Source organism: Eurytemora carolleeae, unplaced genomic scaffold (assembly GCF_000591075.1).
Source record: "Eurytemora carolleeae unplaced genomic scaffold, Eaff_2.0 scaffold1437, whole genome shotgun sequence".
Classification (NCBI taxonomy): Eukaryota; Metazoa; Arthropoda; class Copepoda; order Calanoida; family Temoridae; genus Eurytemora; species Eurytemora carolleeae.
This window is the reverse complement of record NW_019397401.1, coordinates 47,677-60,712: the sequence shown is the minus strand read 5'-3', so window position 1 is coordinate 60,712 and position 13,036 is coordinate 47,677. Positions and strand designations below refer to the sequence as shown.

General features: G+C 32.5%; 2 protein-coding genes across 2 annotated transcripts in view; one reads left to right on the top strand and one right to left on the bottom strand.

The window, feature by feature from the left end:
• The window catches only part of LOC111714096 (mediator of RNA polymerase II transcription subunit 23-like), a 35,276-nt gene that overhangs the window by 426 nt on the left and 21,814 nt on the right, over positions 1–13,036 (bottom strand). Inside the window, exons 22-38 of the mRNA XM_023489135.1 lie at positions 10,290–10,366; positions 9,558–9,644; positions 9,288–9,366; positions 8,694–8,783; positions 8,331–8,385; positions 8,021–8,098; positions 7,310–7,403; positions 6,668–6,737; positions 5,902–5,980; positions 5,417–5,499; positions 5,085–5,168; positions 3,778–3,903; positions 3,034–3,106; positions 2,516–2,598; positions 1,791–1,875; positions 645–773; positions 192–300 (exon numbers count right to left, since the gene is read on the bottom strand). Coding sequence (XP_023344903.1) covers positions 192–300; positions 645–773; positions 1,791–1,875; positions 2,516–2,598; positions 3,034–3,106; positions 3,778–3,903; positions 5,085–5,168; positions 5,417–5,499; positions 5,902–5,980; positions 6,668–6,737; positions 7,310–7,403; positions 8,021–8,098; positions 8,331–8,385; positions 8,694–8,783; positions 9,288–9,366; positions 9,558–9,644; positions 10,290–10,366 — 1,481 coding nt within the window. The remainder of the gene's footprint in view (positions 1–191; positions 301–644; positions 774–1,790; positions 1,876–2,515; positions 2,599–3,033; positions 3,107–3,777; positions 3,904–5,084; positions 5,169–5,416; positions 5,500–5,901; positions 5,981–6,667; positions 6,738–7,309; positions 7,404–8,020; positions 8,099–8,330; positions 8,386–8,693; positions 8,784–9,287; positions 9,367–9,557; positions 9,645–10,289; positions 10,367–13,036) is intronic.
• LOC111714094 (4-hydroxy-2-oxo-heptane-1,7-dioate aldolase) overlaps positions 10,888–13,036 on the top strand; it is a 7,638-nt gene continuing 5,489 nt past the window's right edge. The window contains exons 1-2 of the mRNA XM_023489133.1: positions 10,888–11,532; positions 12,863–12,925. Of these exons, the coding sequence (XP_023344901.1) occupies positions 11,446–11,532; positions 12,863–12,925 (150 nt within the window). The 5' untranslated portion in view covers positions 10,888–11,445. The remainder of the gene's footprint in view (positions 11,533–12,862; positions 12,926–13,036) is intronic.

Genomic DNA, 13,036 nt, shown 5'->3' with positions numbered 1-13,036 from the left:
ATTACCCGAAGCGGAGTTGCAGATCTTGGTGGAACTTACCTAAGTCAGATCTGCAGGGCAGGGCAAAGCTTACCTTTGGCGGATCTTCAGAGCAAGGCTAAGATTACATGAGGCGGAGCTGATGAGGTGGGCGGACCATACCTGCGGCGGAGCTTACCTGAGGCGGAGCAGCAGAGCTTGGCAAAGCTTACCTGAGGCGGAGCTGCAGAGCTGGACGGAGCTGTTTTAATATTCTCTCAGCATCAGCTTTAACACTATCCCCAGTAAACTGATACTTGATGTGGTAGAGCAGATCACAAACTAAACAAAATTATGAAATAATCCTTAAAAAATATGTCTACATAAATTTGGAAAGCGCAAAAAAAAATTTTAAAAAGAACAATTTCTAAAGTTTTATGATGAAATATTTTCATTTCTGAGAAATATCTTTTTCTTGAAATCGGCCGCCAAAAATCTCAGTATAAATTATGTTTAATTATTTCATGAACCTTTATATTTAGTGTAAACTGTACAAGTGTACAATAGTTAACATATATTTATCGACAAAACTTCAATAAACTACATCCATGTACTTGAGATGATATGTTGTCTTCTCTACGTATAACCGTACAGTACAACAGAACGGTTCATGAACCCTTATGTACCTGCATCCATGTACTTTAGATGATGTACACTGTTGTCCACTCTCAGGATAACCTCGTACAGCTGAATTGTCAGATCAAATAGAACTCTCATGAATCGGTCTGTGTGCAGGCGCTGCAGGAACGGGCCAACTAAAATAGAACTCTCATGAATCGGTCTGTGTGCAGGCGCTGCAGGAACGGGCCAACTAAAATAGAACTCTCATGAATCGGTCTGTGTGCAGGCGCTGTAGGAACGGGCCAACTAAAATAGAACTCTCATGAATCGGTCTGTGTGCAGGCGCTGTAGGAACGGGCCAACTTAAATCAAAAAAAAAGTTTAAACCATCTGTTTCTTAATTAATTCAGCCATTAATGACTTGATGAAGCCCTGAGACCAAGAGTTTCAGGAATATCAGGAAAGAGATCTGAAAGCCCCCCCAGGTTGGAAAACACAGAAAGCCATCAGGTGAGCGCACTCAATCACAAGATTCCATGAGTCTATGATTCCATGAGTATATGATTCCATGAGTCTATGATTCCATGAGTCTATGATTCCATGAGTCAATGATTCCATGAGTATATGATTCCATGAGTCTATGATTCCATGAGTCTATGATTCCATGAGTCTATGATTCCATGAGTCTATGATTCCATGAGTCTATGATTCCATAAGTCTATGATTCCATGAGTCTATGATTCCATGAGTATATGATTCCATGAGTCTATGATTCCATGAGTCTATGATTCCATGAGTCTATGATTCCATGAGTCTATGATTCCATGAGTATATGATTCCATGAGTCTATGATTCCATGAGTATATGATTCCATGAGTCTATTATTCCATAAGTATATGATTCCATGAGTCTATGATTCCATGAGTCTATTATTCCATAAGTATATGATTCCATGAGTCTATGAGTCCATGAATACATGAGTCAATATATAAATGATTCCATGATTGCATGATTGCATGATTACATGATTGCATGATTGCATGATTGCATGATTGCATGATTGCATAATTGCATGATTACATGATTGTATGATTCCATGATTGCCTGATTACATGATTGCATGAGTCCATAAAATCATAAACCAACCAACCAACCATTAAACAAGCCCCAATTAGGATAAAGTGTTGAATAATCCCTAAATGAAAACTCACCCATATGAAGAAGATACAGCATTTGTTCCTCAGTAGTGATGATAGGGATGAGTCGATCCTTAACTAGTTCTAGTATTCCACACAACTATATATACGATACTTATTGGTTACTGTAGACCCAATCAGACCAATGGAAGGCAAGGTAGAATATTTTGACCAACACGGGAAAAGCTACAGTGAAACCCTAAATAAGCCAACCATCGAAAGAATTTATCAAATGTCGTCTTGACAATTTTTCAATGGGTTTTATACTATTTTACGTAAATCTCAGTATTTGCGAAAATAAATAAATGGCCATGAATATGAAGGAACAGTTTTAAAGAGCTCCATATAATCGTTCAATTAAAAAACTAAATATCTGCAACATTCCATTATCAGAAAGTGAAGAATAATTCAGGATTTTGAACGTCGACTTTGCACTCAAACTCAGTAATTATACATCGTGGAAACGTTTTACATGTCTCAAATGAATGCTAAAAAGATTTTCTACAATACTACTGCATCTCAGTTCAACCACCAAACATTGCCGGTCACTCCCTTTAATAAAGAGTAGAAAAGATTGTATCTGAACAAAGGGGAGGGGCATGTCTGATTCACAACTAATACATTTTTGTCTGATCATCAAAGACATAGGATTTGCTTCTTTAAAAATTAAACTTGAGTGTTCTGTACAGTGTGAAGTTGTGTGCAGTACAGTACAAGCAGATCAGTAATCAATAAGTTCCCTGGTTGAATCCGGCATGATGCCATGTAGAATGAACTACAGCTAATAAATGCGGTAGTGATGTGTTGGTATTCAGACTCTGAGCTAAAATCAAATATGTCAGTCATAAATAGTTAATGTTTTTAATTATCCACTCTCAGTACAGCTGTATTCTGACGTCATAAGTGTCAATTAATTTTTTGTGTCCGACAAAATTATAAATTGTGATAATTTTAGAATAAAATGCTTATCTTACAGTAAAATAAGTGCAATTTTATGTGTCCTTTATTTTCTGTTTTTACATTCTTTTATTTAATCTTGGAAAACATGTTATTTAATGTGTAAAATCGGTCCATTTCTCTGTTGCCACCTATTGTACTTGATAATCTATCTGATTTTTCATTATTAAGATAGAACGGTTTTTGAGTTCATCACCGAATTTTCATCAAATGAAAGGGGAAATAAATAATTTTATGAGAAAAAGTTACGAAAGTTTATCTTAAAACTTTTGCTTCCAGCTTTACGATTTTTCTGTCTCACCTGAATTGAAATCAAATACTTGTGTTGGAGTGAGGTCTGAGGACCAATTTGTCAACAGGTCGGAGCGCAACATCTGAATTTATTTGACGATTATAGTTTCTTTAACAAAAATCATAACTGGCCGCTTTAAAGAACTTGTTTAATGGTCAGTGAAAAATGCCTGGCTATTGCTATACCCAATACGTTATGAAGAAATTGTCAAGGGTGTACACTTTCTTTCGGTAATATTTTTCCCACCAGCTATATTAGGTATGTTTGTATGTTTCAAAGCATTTATTTCTTAAAAATATATGAGCCTTGGAAATGCCAAAGCCTCTGTCATACAGATTACATACAGAGTGGAGGTTTAATTCCCTGCTGATCTTAGGGTTGACATACCTGCTCTATCATGTTTTCCTCTTAACCCTGGGTTGACCTACCAGCTCTATCCTGTTCTCCTCCTGACCCTGGGTTGATCTACCTGCTCTATCCTGTTCTCCTCTTAACCCTGGTTTGACCTACCAGCTCTATCCTGTTCTCCTCCTGAACCTGGGTTGACCTACCTGCTCTATCCTGTTCTCCTCCTGACCCTAGGTTGACCTACCAGCTCTATCCTGTTCTCCTCCTAACCCTGGGTTGACCTACCTGCTCTATCCTGTTCTCCTCCTGACCCTGGGTTGACCTACCAGCTCTATCCTGATCTACTGACCCTGGATTAACCTACCAGCTCTATCCTGTTCGCCTCCTGAGCCTGAGTTGACCTACCTGCTCTATCCTGTTATGAAGTCCGATCCAATAAACATGAGGAAGGTTTGAGAGAAGAATCCCGACAGCATTTATCCAGTCAGGTAGTTTCTCTACAGGGATATGAGATTGGTTTTGCATAATCACCTGAACAATATTTAAAATTATACTTTATAATTAATAGTTTGAAAAACTGTCCCTCTACAACACGAATTTAGCTTCTCTGTTTGTTGACTTGTTTGTTTGTACCAAGACAGCTGAACTAGTTGGGCCCAGATTTTTTATAGGAAATTAAAAAGCCTCCATCTTTTATATTCTATAAAATTTGGATTTTATTGAAAAAAAACAAAAAATCTGTTAAATCTTACATTATATTGTTTTTGTAATAAAACTAAAAAAATGAATGCAGTTAAAATAACATTTAAAAAAATGACAAGGAAGTGGAAGCCTAGTACATAAATGTTTATGTACAAAGTACATCACTAATCATTTACTTGCGGGACATGTCCGATTCACAATTGTACCCTTCAAACCTCTATCTGAGCTAACAAGCTTCAGATATCCACATTTTTCTTTCTAAAAACTGAAAGTTCTCTATAAACAGTGATTTGCGGATTTAAGCATCAGTGATAAAATGAAGGAAACTGACAGTTTTTCAAAATATTTAAGATTGAAACATCGATATCTTACTCATTGTTGCTCAGATACATGTTTAAAGGGTACGTTGTAAATTGGACAAAAACTCTTTCAACTGGAAGGTTACTTGAAATTACAAGAAATGTACTGCAATCAGATATTTGAAGAAGTGTACTGCAATCATATATTTGAAGAAGTGTACTGCAATCATGTATTTGAAGAAATGTACTGCAATCATATATTTGAAGAAGTGTACAGCGATCATGTATTTGAAGAAATGTACTGCAATCATGTTTTTGAAGAAGTGTACTGCAATCATGTATTTGAAGAAATGTACTGCAATCATATATTTGAAGAAGTGTACTACAATTATGTATTTGAAGAAATGTACTGCAATCATGTATTTGAAGAAATGTACTGCAATCATGTATTTGAAGAAGTGTACTGCAATCATGTATTTGAAGAAGTGTACTGCAATCAGATATTTGAAGAAGTGTACTGCAATAAGATATTTGAAGAAGTGTACTGCAATCAGATATTTGAAGAAGTGTACTGCAATCAGATATTTGAAGAAGTGTACTGCAATCAGATATTTAAAGAAGTGTACTGCAATCATTTATTTGAAGAAGTGTACTGCAATCATGTATTTGAAGAAGTGTACTGCAATCATGTATTTGAAGAAGTGTACTTACATCAACCAGCTTTTCTCCAACAATATGAGGTTCTATGGGTAGAACCATCAACTCCACACAGGTCACATACATACCATGTGTTCCCTACACAACCAAACCAAACTCAAATATCAGAATTTAAAAACAATAATTATTAGCACGAAAAAAGAATGGCCACAATTGTGAACAATCAATATTGCAAAAAAATATTATAATTGTAAAAGTCAAGAATTTCTGTAAAATCCAGGAAAGAGTAAGAGCCATAAATATCCAATGGGAAATCCATTATAACTTATCCAAGATTTCAACAATGGCGTCATTTCGTAAAAAAAAGGATTTTTGAGTTATTTTTCCTCATTTGGGAACTCGTTGAATCTCCAGTCCATGTGCGGGAACACGAGTACAGTCGAGTCCACGGCACCAACCATCCGACCAACTAAATAATGAGAAAATTGTTGTTTATAAATGTTACTTTTAAAGCCGCCATTTTCAAGCCGATAAGTTCGCGGATTTATGTGTATTGTATGGACTGTGTGAACTGTGTACCTATGTGTGTTGTATGTACTTCGTGAACTGAGTACATATGTGAGTTGTATGTACTATAATACTATGTAATATATATGTTATATAATATTTACTGTGTGAGCTGTGTAGTTTGTACTGTGTGAACTGTGTAGTTTGTACTGTGTGAACTGTGTAGTTTGTACTGTGTGAACTGTGTAGTTTGTACTGTGTGAGCTGTGTAGTTTGTACTGTGTGAACTGTGTAGTTTATACTGTGTGAACTGTGTAGTTTGTACTGTGTGAAATGTGTAGTTTGTACTGTGTGAACTGTGTACCTATATTGTAGAAATAATCTGTACCAGGCGTCCAGGACTCATCTATATTTTCCATTGTTATATAGGACTCACAGATATCCTAAATATTTGATGAATCAATCAATTCACCCAACAATCAATCAATTTATTTATCCAATAATCAATAATCAAATCATATGAATATCAATTGATCTCGATATCCACAATACGGGAGTTTCCAGCTCAGATCAATTAATCGATTCAAAAAAAAAAATAATGATCATATTAATCTAACAAATATTAACTAATTAGTTACTTGTACATTTACAATAATCTTGAATATTTGCCCAACCCAATCAATCAACCAAACCAAAGCTGAACAGTGAATCATAATTAAAAACCAAAGTGCTTCCAACCTGAAATTAATCTAAAAACAAGTTTAACATATTTAATTTCTAGTTAAAGGGACTGTAAGCGTAATTTCAGGTGACCCTCCAGGCAAAAGGTTTCTTTAAAAGCTTTGCCTGATCAAGTATGAATCAGATATTAATGTTTTTATTTTTTAATTTTGAAAAATGATAATTTTCAATTGTGGTTCTCTACAAAATTGACCAACGCATTTCTTCTGCAGGAAAAAATATAGGACTTATCAGAATTTTACTCTTTTAAAAAACGTCAATATTGATAAAATTAACACATTATTGATCAGATAAAAGTTTCAAGGGTACCATTGTGAATCGGGCATTGCAATCTTTGCATGTATGGTCCCTTAAAATTACGCTTACAGTCCCTTTAAAGTTTATCCTACCGGAGTAAAGGCCCAGTTTGTAGGTCTCACATCCTTCAAGGCTTGATCAATCAGGGAAACAATCAAACGCCTATCATATTTTTTTTAATAAATTGGGAATTTTTTTTCTCTCAATTTTGTCCATACATGAAAATGATGCCCATCTCTGAATATAATCTTTGTATCTTACCTTTCTGATGAATTTACACCATCAGGTTGCAAAAATATTGGGATTTATGAATTCGTCTTTTTTCTTTAAAAATTGGCGTATATTTTTAAAAACAGATACTTAGTATCTTGACCTCTTAAAAACATTTGACAAAATAAGAAATATCCCAAAAACCATTCCTTTTTAAATAGCAGTTTATTTGGTATTCAGCAATTTCCTTGAATCCCGCTAATCTAGACAGGATATTTACGCAGACCCATGTTCAACCCAGCTCTTTACAAAAGAATATCATTTGTTTCAATTTTCGTCTTTTCTGGGTTCCGGAAATTCCCAAAATGTGAAAAGTGAATAAATTCACATCATGATTAAAAAAGCATGGAAAAACTTCAACAGTTGATATTAAATGAAAAGATTAATTATGATTATAAAAACATTTAAGGCAAGTGTAACAAAAATTTTGAAAATATTAAAAATGAAAAAGTTGATTATTTTACCTTAGCAAGGGACGAGATCTCAGGCTTATCTCATAGTAGTGCAGTGTGTTGTACAGATAGGTGATAGGTTTATCATGGAACTTGTACAGACATCCTAGTGTACATAATATATATGTACAGTGTACAGATAGGTGATAGGTTTATCATGGAACTTGTACAGACATCCTAGTGTACATAATATATATGTACAGTGTACAGATAGGTGATAGGTTTATCATGGAACTTGTACAGACACCCTAGTGTACATAATATATATGTACAGTGTACAGATAGGTGATAGGTTTATCATGGAACTTGTACAGACACCCTAGTGTACATAATATATATACACAGTGTACAGATAGGTGATAGGTTTATCATGGAACTTGTACACTGTATAGTCATCCTAATTGTACAATGTACACTTTGCAATATAAAAAAGTGTTCATAAAACATTATACAAAAAATGTAATATATTAATTCTAAACTTTTATTCATTAAAATACTTCTATAAATTATGATTTTTTTTTAATTGAATAAGTTGTATTGTACAATGTCTACATTGCACCAACTGTACTGCACACTTACATGTATGTACTGTACTGTACTGTACTGTAATGTACATTACTGTATTGTACTGTAAATTACTGTATTATACTGTATTGTGTTGTATTGTATTGTATTGTATTGTATTGTACTGTACTGTATTGTACTGTATTAAACTGTACTTACCTAGGTGTCCAAACATGGTCTCCAATGATTTCTGAACCGGAACCAGTTCGATAAATCGGTGTACAACAACGTCAAATACTGCAGGGGACAAGTAAATAATAAACTTAATAAGTTGGATTAATTATGAAATGAATAATACAATAAATCTAATGTATGAAAATTAACAGCACAAATGGTTTTGTCAACTACATATATAAAAAAATCCACGGGTGGGGAGAGGTGTGGACATAATTAAAAAAACAAATAAATTATAAAAAATGTATGTCTCAAAAATGTATAAAAAGGATGAAATATGTTTATTTTTGTCTGCCTGGAATGAAACGAAGACACACATTTCCGTAATAGATTGGGAGAGATGGAGTTCGCTGAAAAATAATAGGCCAATCAATAATAATCCATCACTTTATCAAAAAATGAATGAATCAATCAGTAATTTTAACTCAATTAACCACTTTAAATCAATCAATCTTTTTAAAATCATTTAATCATTTTATAAATCATTCAATCATTTAATAAATAAATAAAACATTTAATAAAATCAATAAATTATTTAATAAATCAATAAATTATTTAATAAATCAACAAATCATTTAATATATCAATAAATCATTTAATAAATCAATAAATCAATGTATAAATTAATCAATCAATCAATAATGAGTTAAAAAAGAACCTTAGCCTCTATATCTGGTGAGTCCGGGGAATCTGGAGAAAACTTCTCCGGAAACTTGTTGTGGAACTCCATATGCTTCTCATGCCAGTCCTATGCAATAACAAAAACAATAACAATAACAATAACAATAACAATAACACTAAAAGTAAAAGTAAAAGTAAAATTAAAAGTAAAAGTAAAAGTAAAAGTAAAAGTAAAAGTAATAATGGTAATAGTAATAGTAACAGTAACAGTATCGGTATCGGTAACGGTAACGGTAACGGTAACAGTAACAGTAACGGTAACAGTAACTTTAACGGTAACGATAATGGTAACGGTAACAATAACGGAAACGGTAAGGGTAAGTAAAATTAATAGTAACAATAAAAGTGACGGTAATAGTAATAATGTCGTGAAAAATGAAAAATTTATCACATTTGTAAACTTTTATCCACAAAATATTTGTAGAAATATACACTTGATACACTTGTAAATGGGTTAAATTAAGACCGATTCAACACTAGGTAACTTATAAAATAAAGACACTATTTATAACGGCAAAGTGTACAGTTCACTGTACAGTGTACTGTTTACAGAGCAGTGACTGTACCCCACCTGTTGTAAATGATGATCAGGATTCATGGCGCGGCAAAATTCATTTACGCGCAGTCTGAACTCATTCGGTTTCAGCAGGAGAACCTAGCATAGATTAGAAGATAAATAGATGGATAAATTAAAAAATGAAAAGATTAATAAATGAAAAGATGAAAAGATGAATAGATGATTAGATGAATAGGTGAATGGATGAATGGATGAATAGATGAATAGATGAATATATGAATAGATGAATAGATGAATATGAGTTTATGAGTTATGATTGATTACCTGTCCAGTGTTATGATGTTATGTTTCCAGATCATGGCGTTGGTTGCATCTATAGATTTAGTCACGTGACCCCCACCAGCTGATTTACTAAAAAGATGACCACAATTCAATTACAAGAGACAAAAAAAATAAACAATAAGAAGGACACTACAGGATATTTTGGAAAAAAAGATCAAATGACCAAAAAGGGATGATCAAACTTTATATTTACTATTCATAAAATTAAGATGATTACATTTTAACAAATTAGTAAGAAGAAATATCAGCAAATATCGCCGCAATGGTTTAATGCTGAATAAACAGGTGAATAAACCAAATTTGAAAAAAAAGAAAAAAATCGAATTAGAGAATGAATGCACGAAAAAAATGTTTTTATGAATAAATGAATAAAAGGATTAATTCAGAAAGAAATGAATGGATAAATAAATTATGAAATTAATAAATGAATGTAAAATTATGAAATGAGTTAATTATGAAATTAATGAAAGAATTTATAAATAAATGAATAAATGAAAAAAAAATAAACAAAATAAATAAAATGGAATAAATGAATATAAAAAAATCAAAGAATCTAATAAAGGATAAATAAATTGGTGAATAAAGAAAGTTTATAAAAGAATGAACCAAAAAAAAGAAAAGAAAAAATGAAATAAAGAAATAAATGTATTAGCAAATGCACAAAAGAAAAATAAATAAATGAATGAAAAAAATAATGAATGAATTGATGATTGCCTGAATTCTATAACAAGATAATCACAGAATGTTCTAAGATGAGCGGTCAACTGCTTGGCCCCAATTCTCTCCAATACCTAAAAAGTGCAAAAAATGAAGATTTGCATAAAAATAAAAAAAATTGGACACCAACTGGCATTCCCCCTTCCCCCTCCCACTTGTTGATACTCTTAACCGAAAAAATATTTTTTACTGAATTTTGAAAAGGGGTGTGGGGGGGGATATAATTTATAATTTTTCAAGAAAATATACAGGGGTAAAAATAAAAAAGGATTTAAAATAAAAAAGTTCTAATGATAGCATTTCATTCAAAAAAGCTATATTTTTGGTGAACAACATTTTTCATTTAAAAACACCTTTTAACATTCATATACTCTTTAAATAAATTAAGTAAATGATATAGTTTGGATAAGGAAAAGAAAGCTGTAGCGAGAAAGCAAGCTTTCTAGTACTTTTCAGTGATTTCTATTTTTTACTATCTTAAACTAAAAAAAAGATTGCGTTGGAAATATTTTAAGGATGACCAATAATTATTTTTAATACATTTTTTGAAGCTTTATGTAAAAAAGATGTTCACTGTAAAGAGTACACAAGTGTACATTGCAGTATTATAATGTTATTGTTTATTTGGGTTGTAAAGCTAATTTCACGATTACAAAAAATCTCGTGTTTTAGCATAAATGTGCAATGTCAAGATATACAGTGAGTTGAGAAGCATAGAACTGTGTAATAGGGAGACATCATTTAAGCATTCAATGTTGTTATTTAAGAATAGTTTAACAGTATCTTGAAAATCAACTTCTTGAGTGAAATGAGTTGTGTACATGTACAACTGCTCACATAGATCCAGACTGCTTTGAAAAGATGATTTAATTTTTAAGACTGGGTCGACTCTGAAGTGTCGCAACGCCCTGGTCTTTTACTTGACAAATTCACGTTTACTTTATTGTATCCTTAGACAGTAGACACGACTTGTTTTAAGCCTTACGTTGAAATAAGTTATTGTCAAAATTCTCATCAATTTTTATGTGAGGAATTGCAACCTTTAGATTACTGTGTGCTGTGTTTCATTGGACTATTAAAATCATATTATGAGTCAAACATTCGTCTTCCTATTCCATAGTTTTATGGATCTCACTGTACTCCTGGTTTTCAGATGATCATCAAGAGAACTAGTAGTATCAAGAGTGTAGCAGTATATTGTAGTAGATCTTTGTCTACTGCTAAACAACTAAAAATACAGGCAACATGAACACCCCCATCTGGCCCAGAATTAAGGGACTGTAAATGTAATTTCAAGTTTGATTTTTAAAACCCTTTAAACATAGAGAATAGAATATATAGAGAGGAATTTACTAAAAAAAAGTGTAAAACGGCCATTTTGTTGTACTGTTTCCATACTGCAGGTGTACTTCACTACCTTTAGATTACTGTGTGCTTGTGTTTCATTGAACTATTAAAATCATAATATGAGTCAAACATTCGTCTTCCTTTTCCATAGTTTTATGGATCTCACTTTACTCCTGGTTTTTCAGATGATCATCAAGAGAATCAGTAGTATTAAGAGTGTAGCAGTATATTGTAGTAGATCTTTGTCTACTGCTAAACAACTAAAAATACAGGCAACAAGAACACCTTCATCTGGCCAAGCATTAAAGGGACTGTAAATGTAATTTCAAAAACGCTAGAATATTTTCCTTCCGCTTTATTTCCAAAATTATGGAATTCGCTTGAATTAGAGCTTAAAGAAACTAAATGTACAAAACTGTTTAAAAGAAAAATCTTAAAAAACTATTTAGAAAGTTATGCAAGTTATATCTGTAAAAAAATAACTGTTTTTCATGTGGATAAACTTAGTCTTTGCTATCTTCATCACCCGGTAGTTCATAAACATGATTCTAATAATATATGTTACCCTCTGTTACAACCTTTCCGCTGAGTACCCACCCTTTCCTTTATACTTTTTCACCCCCTCTCCTTACCTTATTCATGATTTATCATCATTGTTTTGTTTAAAATGTACACTGTGCAGTGTACATCCATCTTTTTATTTACAATTCTTATTCGCTTATAATGGGCCAACCAATTAAAACAACCAACTCTGGTTAGGCGGGTCCAAACTACATAGTAAATTGTGATTTTTTATTTGTATTATCTCGTGCTTTGTAGTTGAGTAAAAATATGAAATGAAATGAGAAAGGGGGCTAAGTTTGATTTAACAACCCTTTAACCTTTGTTAGATTGAGCTAAAAATTGATTTGTTCGGTTGTGGGTTCTCTTTAAGATTTGCTTGCGAATTTCTGCTACAATTACCTCTAATTTATTTTAATTTACAGTTTATAGTTTAATGAAAATGAGACTTTTCTTCAATATAATGTGTTTCCTATAATAAAACCTCTAACACAGTAGCAGTTTGCGGTTGGGGGTCCCTGAGCCACAATATAGGAAAATAGCAATTTTGCACATTAAAGCCCTGAACAAGTTTTTAATCACTTCTTTGTTCTTGTTTATCCAAAAAATCAAATTTGTAATAAAATAAACTTTAAAGTGTTTGTTGATAAATATACCTTTAGGGACCAGCCATAGGAGCATTCCAACTAATTGGAGACCCTCTTCTGACAGAACATTATGCAAAGGTGAATACAAACATTTAGAAAATAATTTCAACTAATTGGAGACCCTCTTCTGACAGAACATTATGCAAAGGTGAATACAAACATTTAGAAAATAATTTCAACTAATTGGAG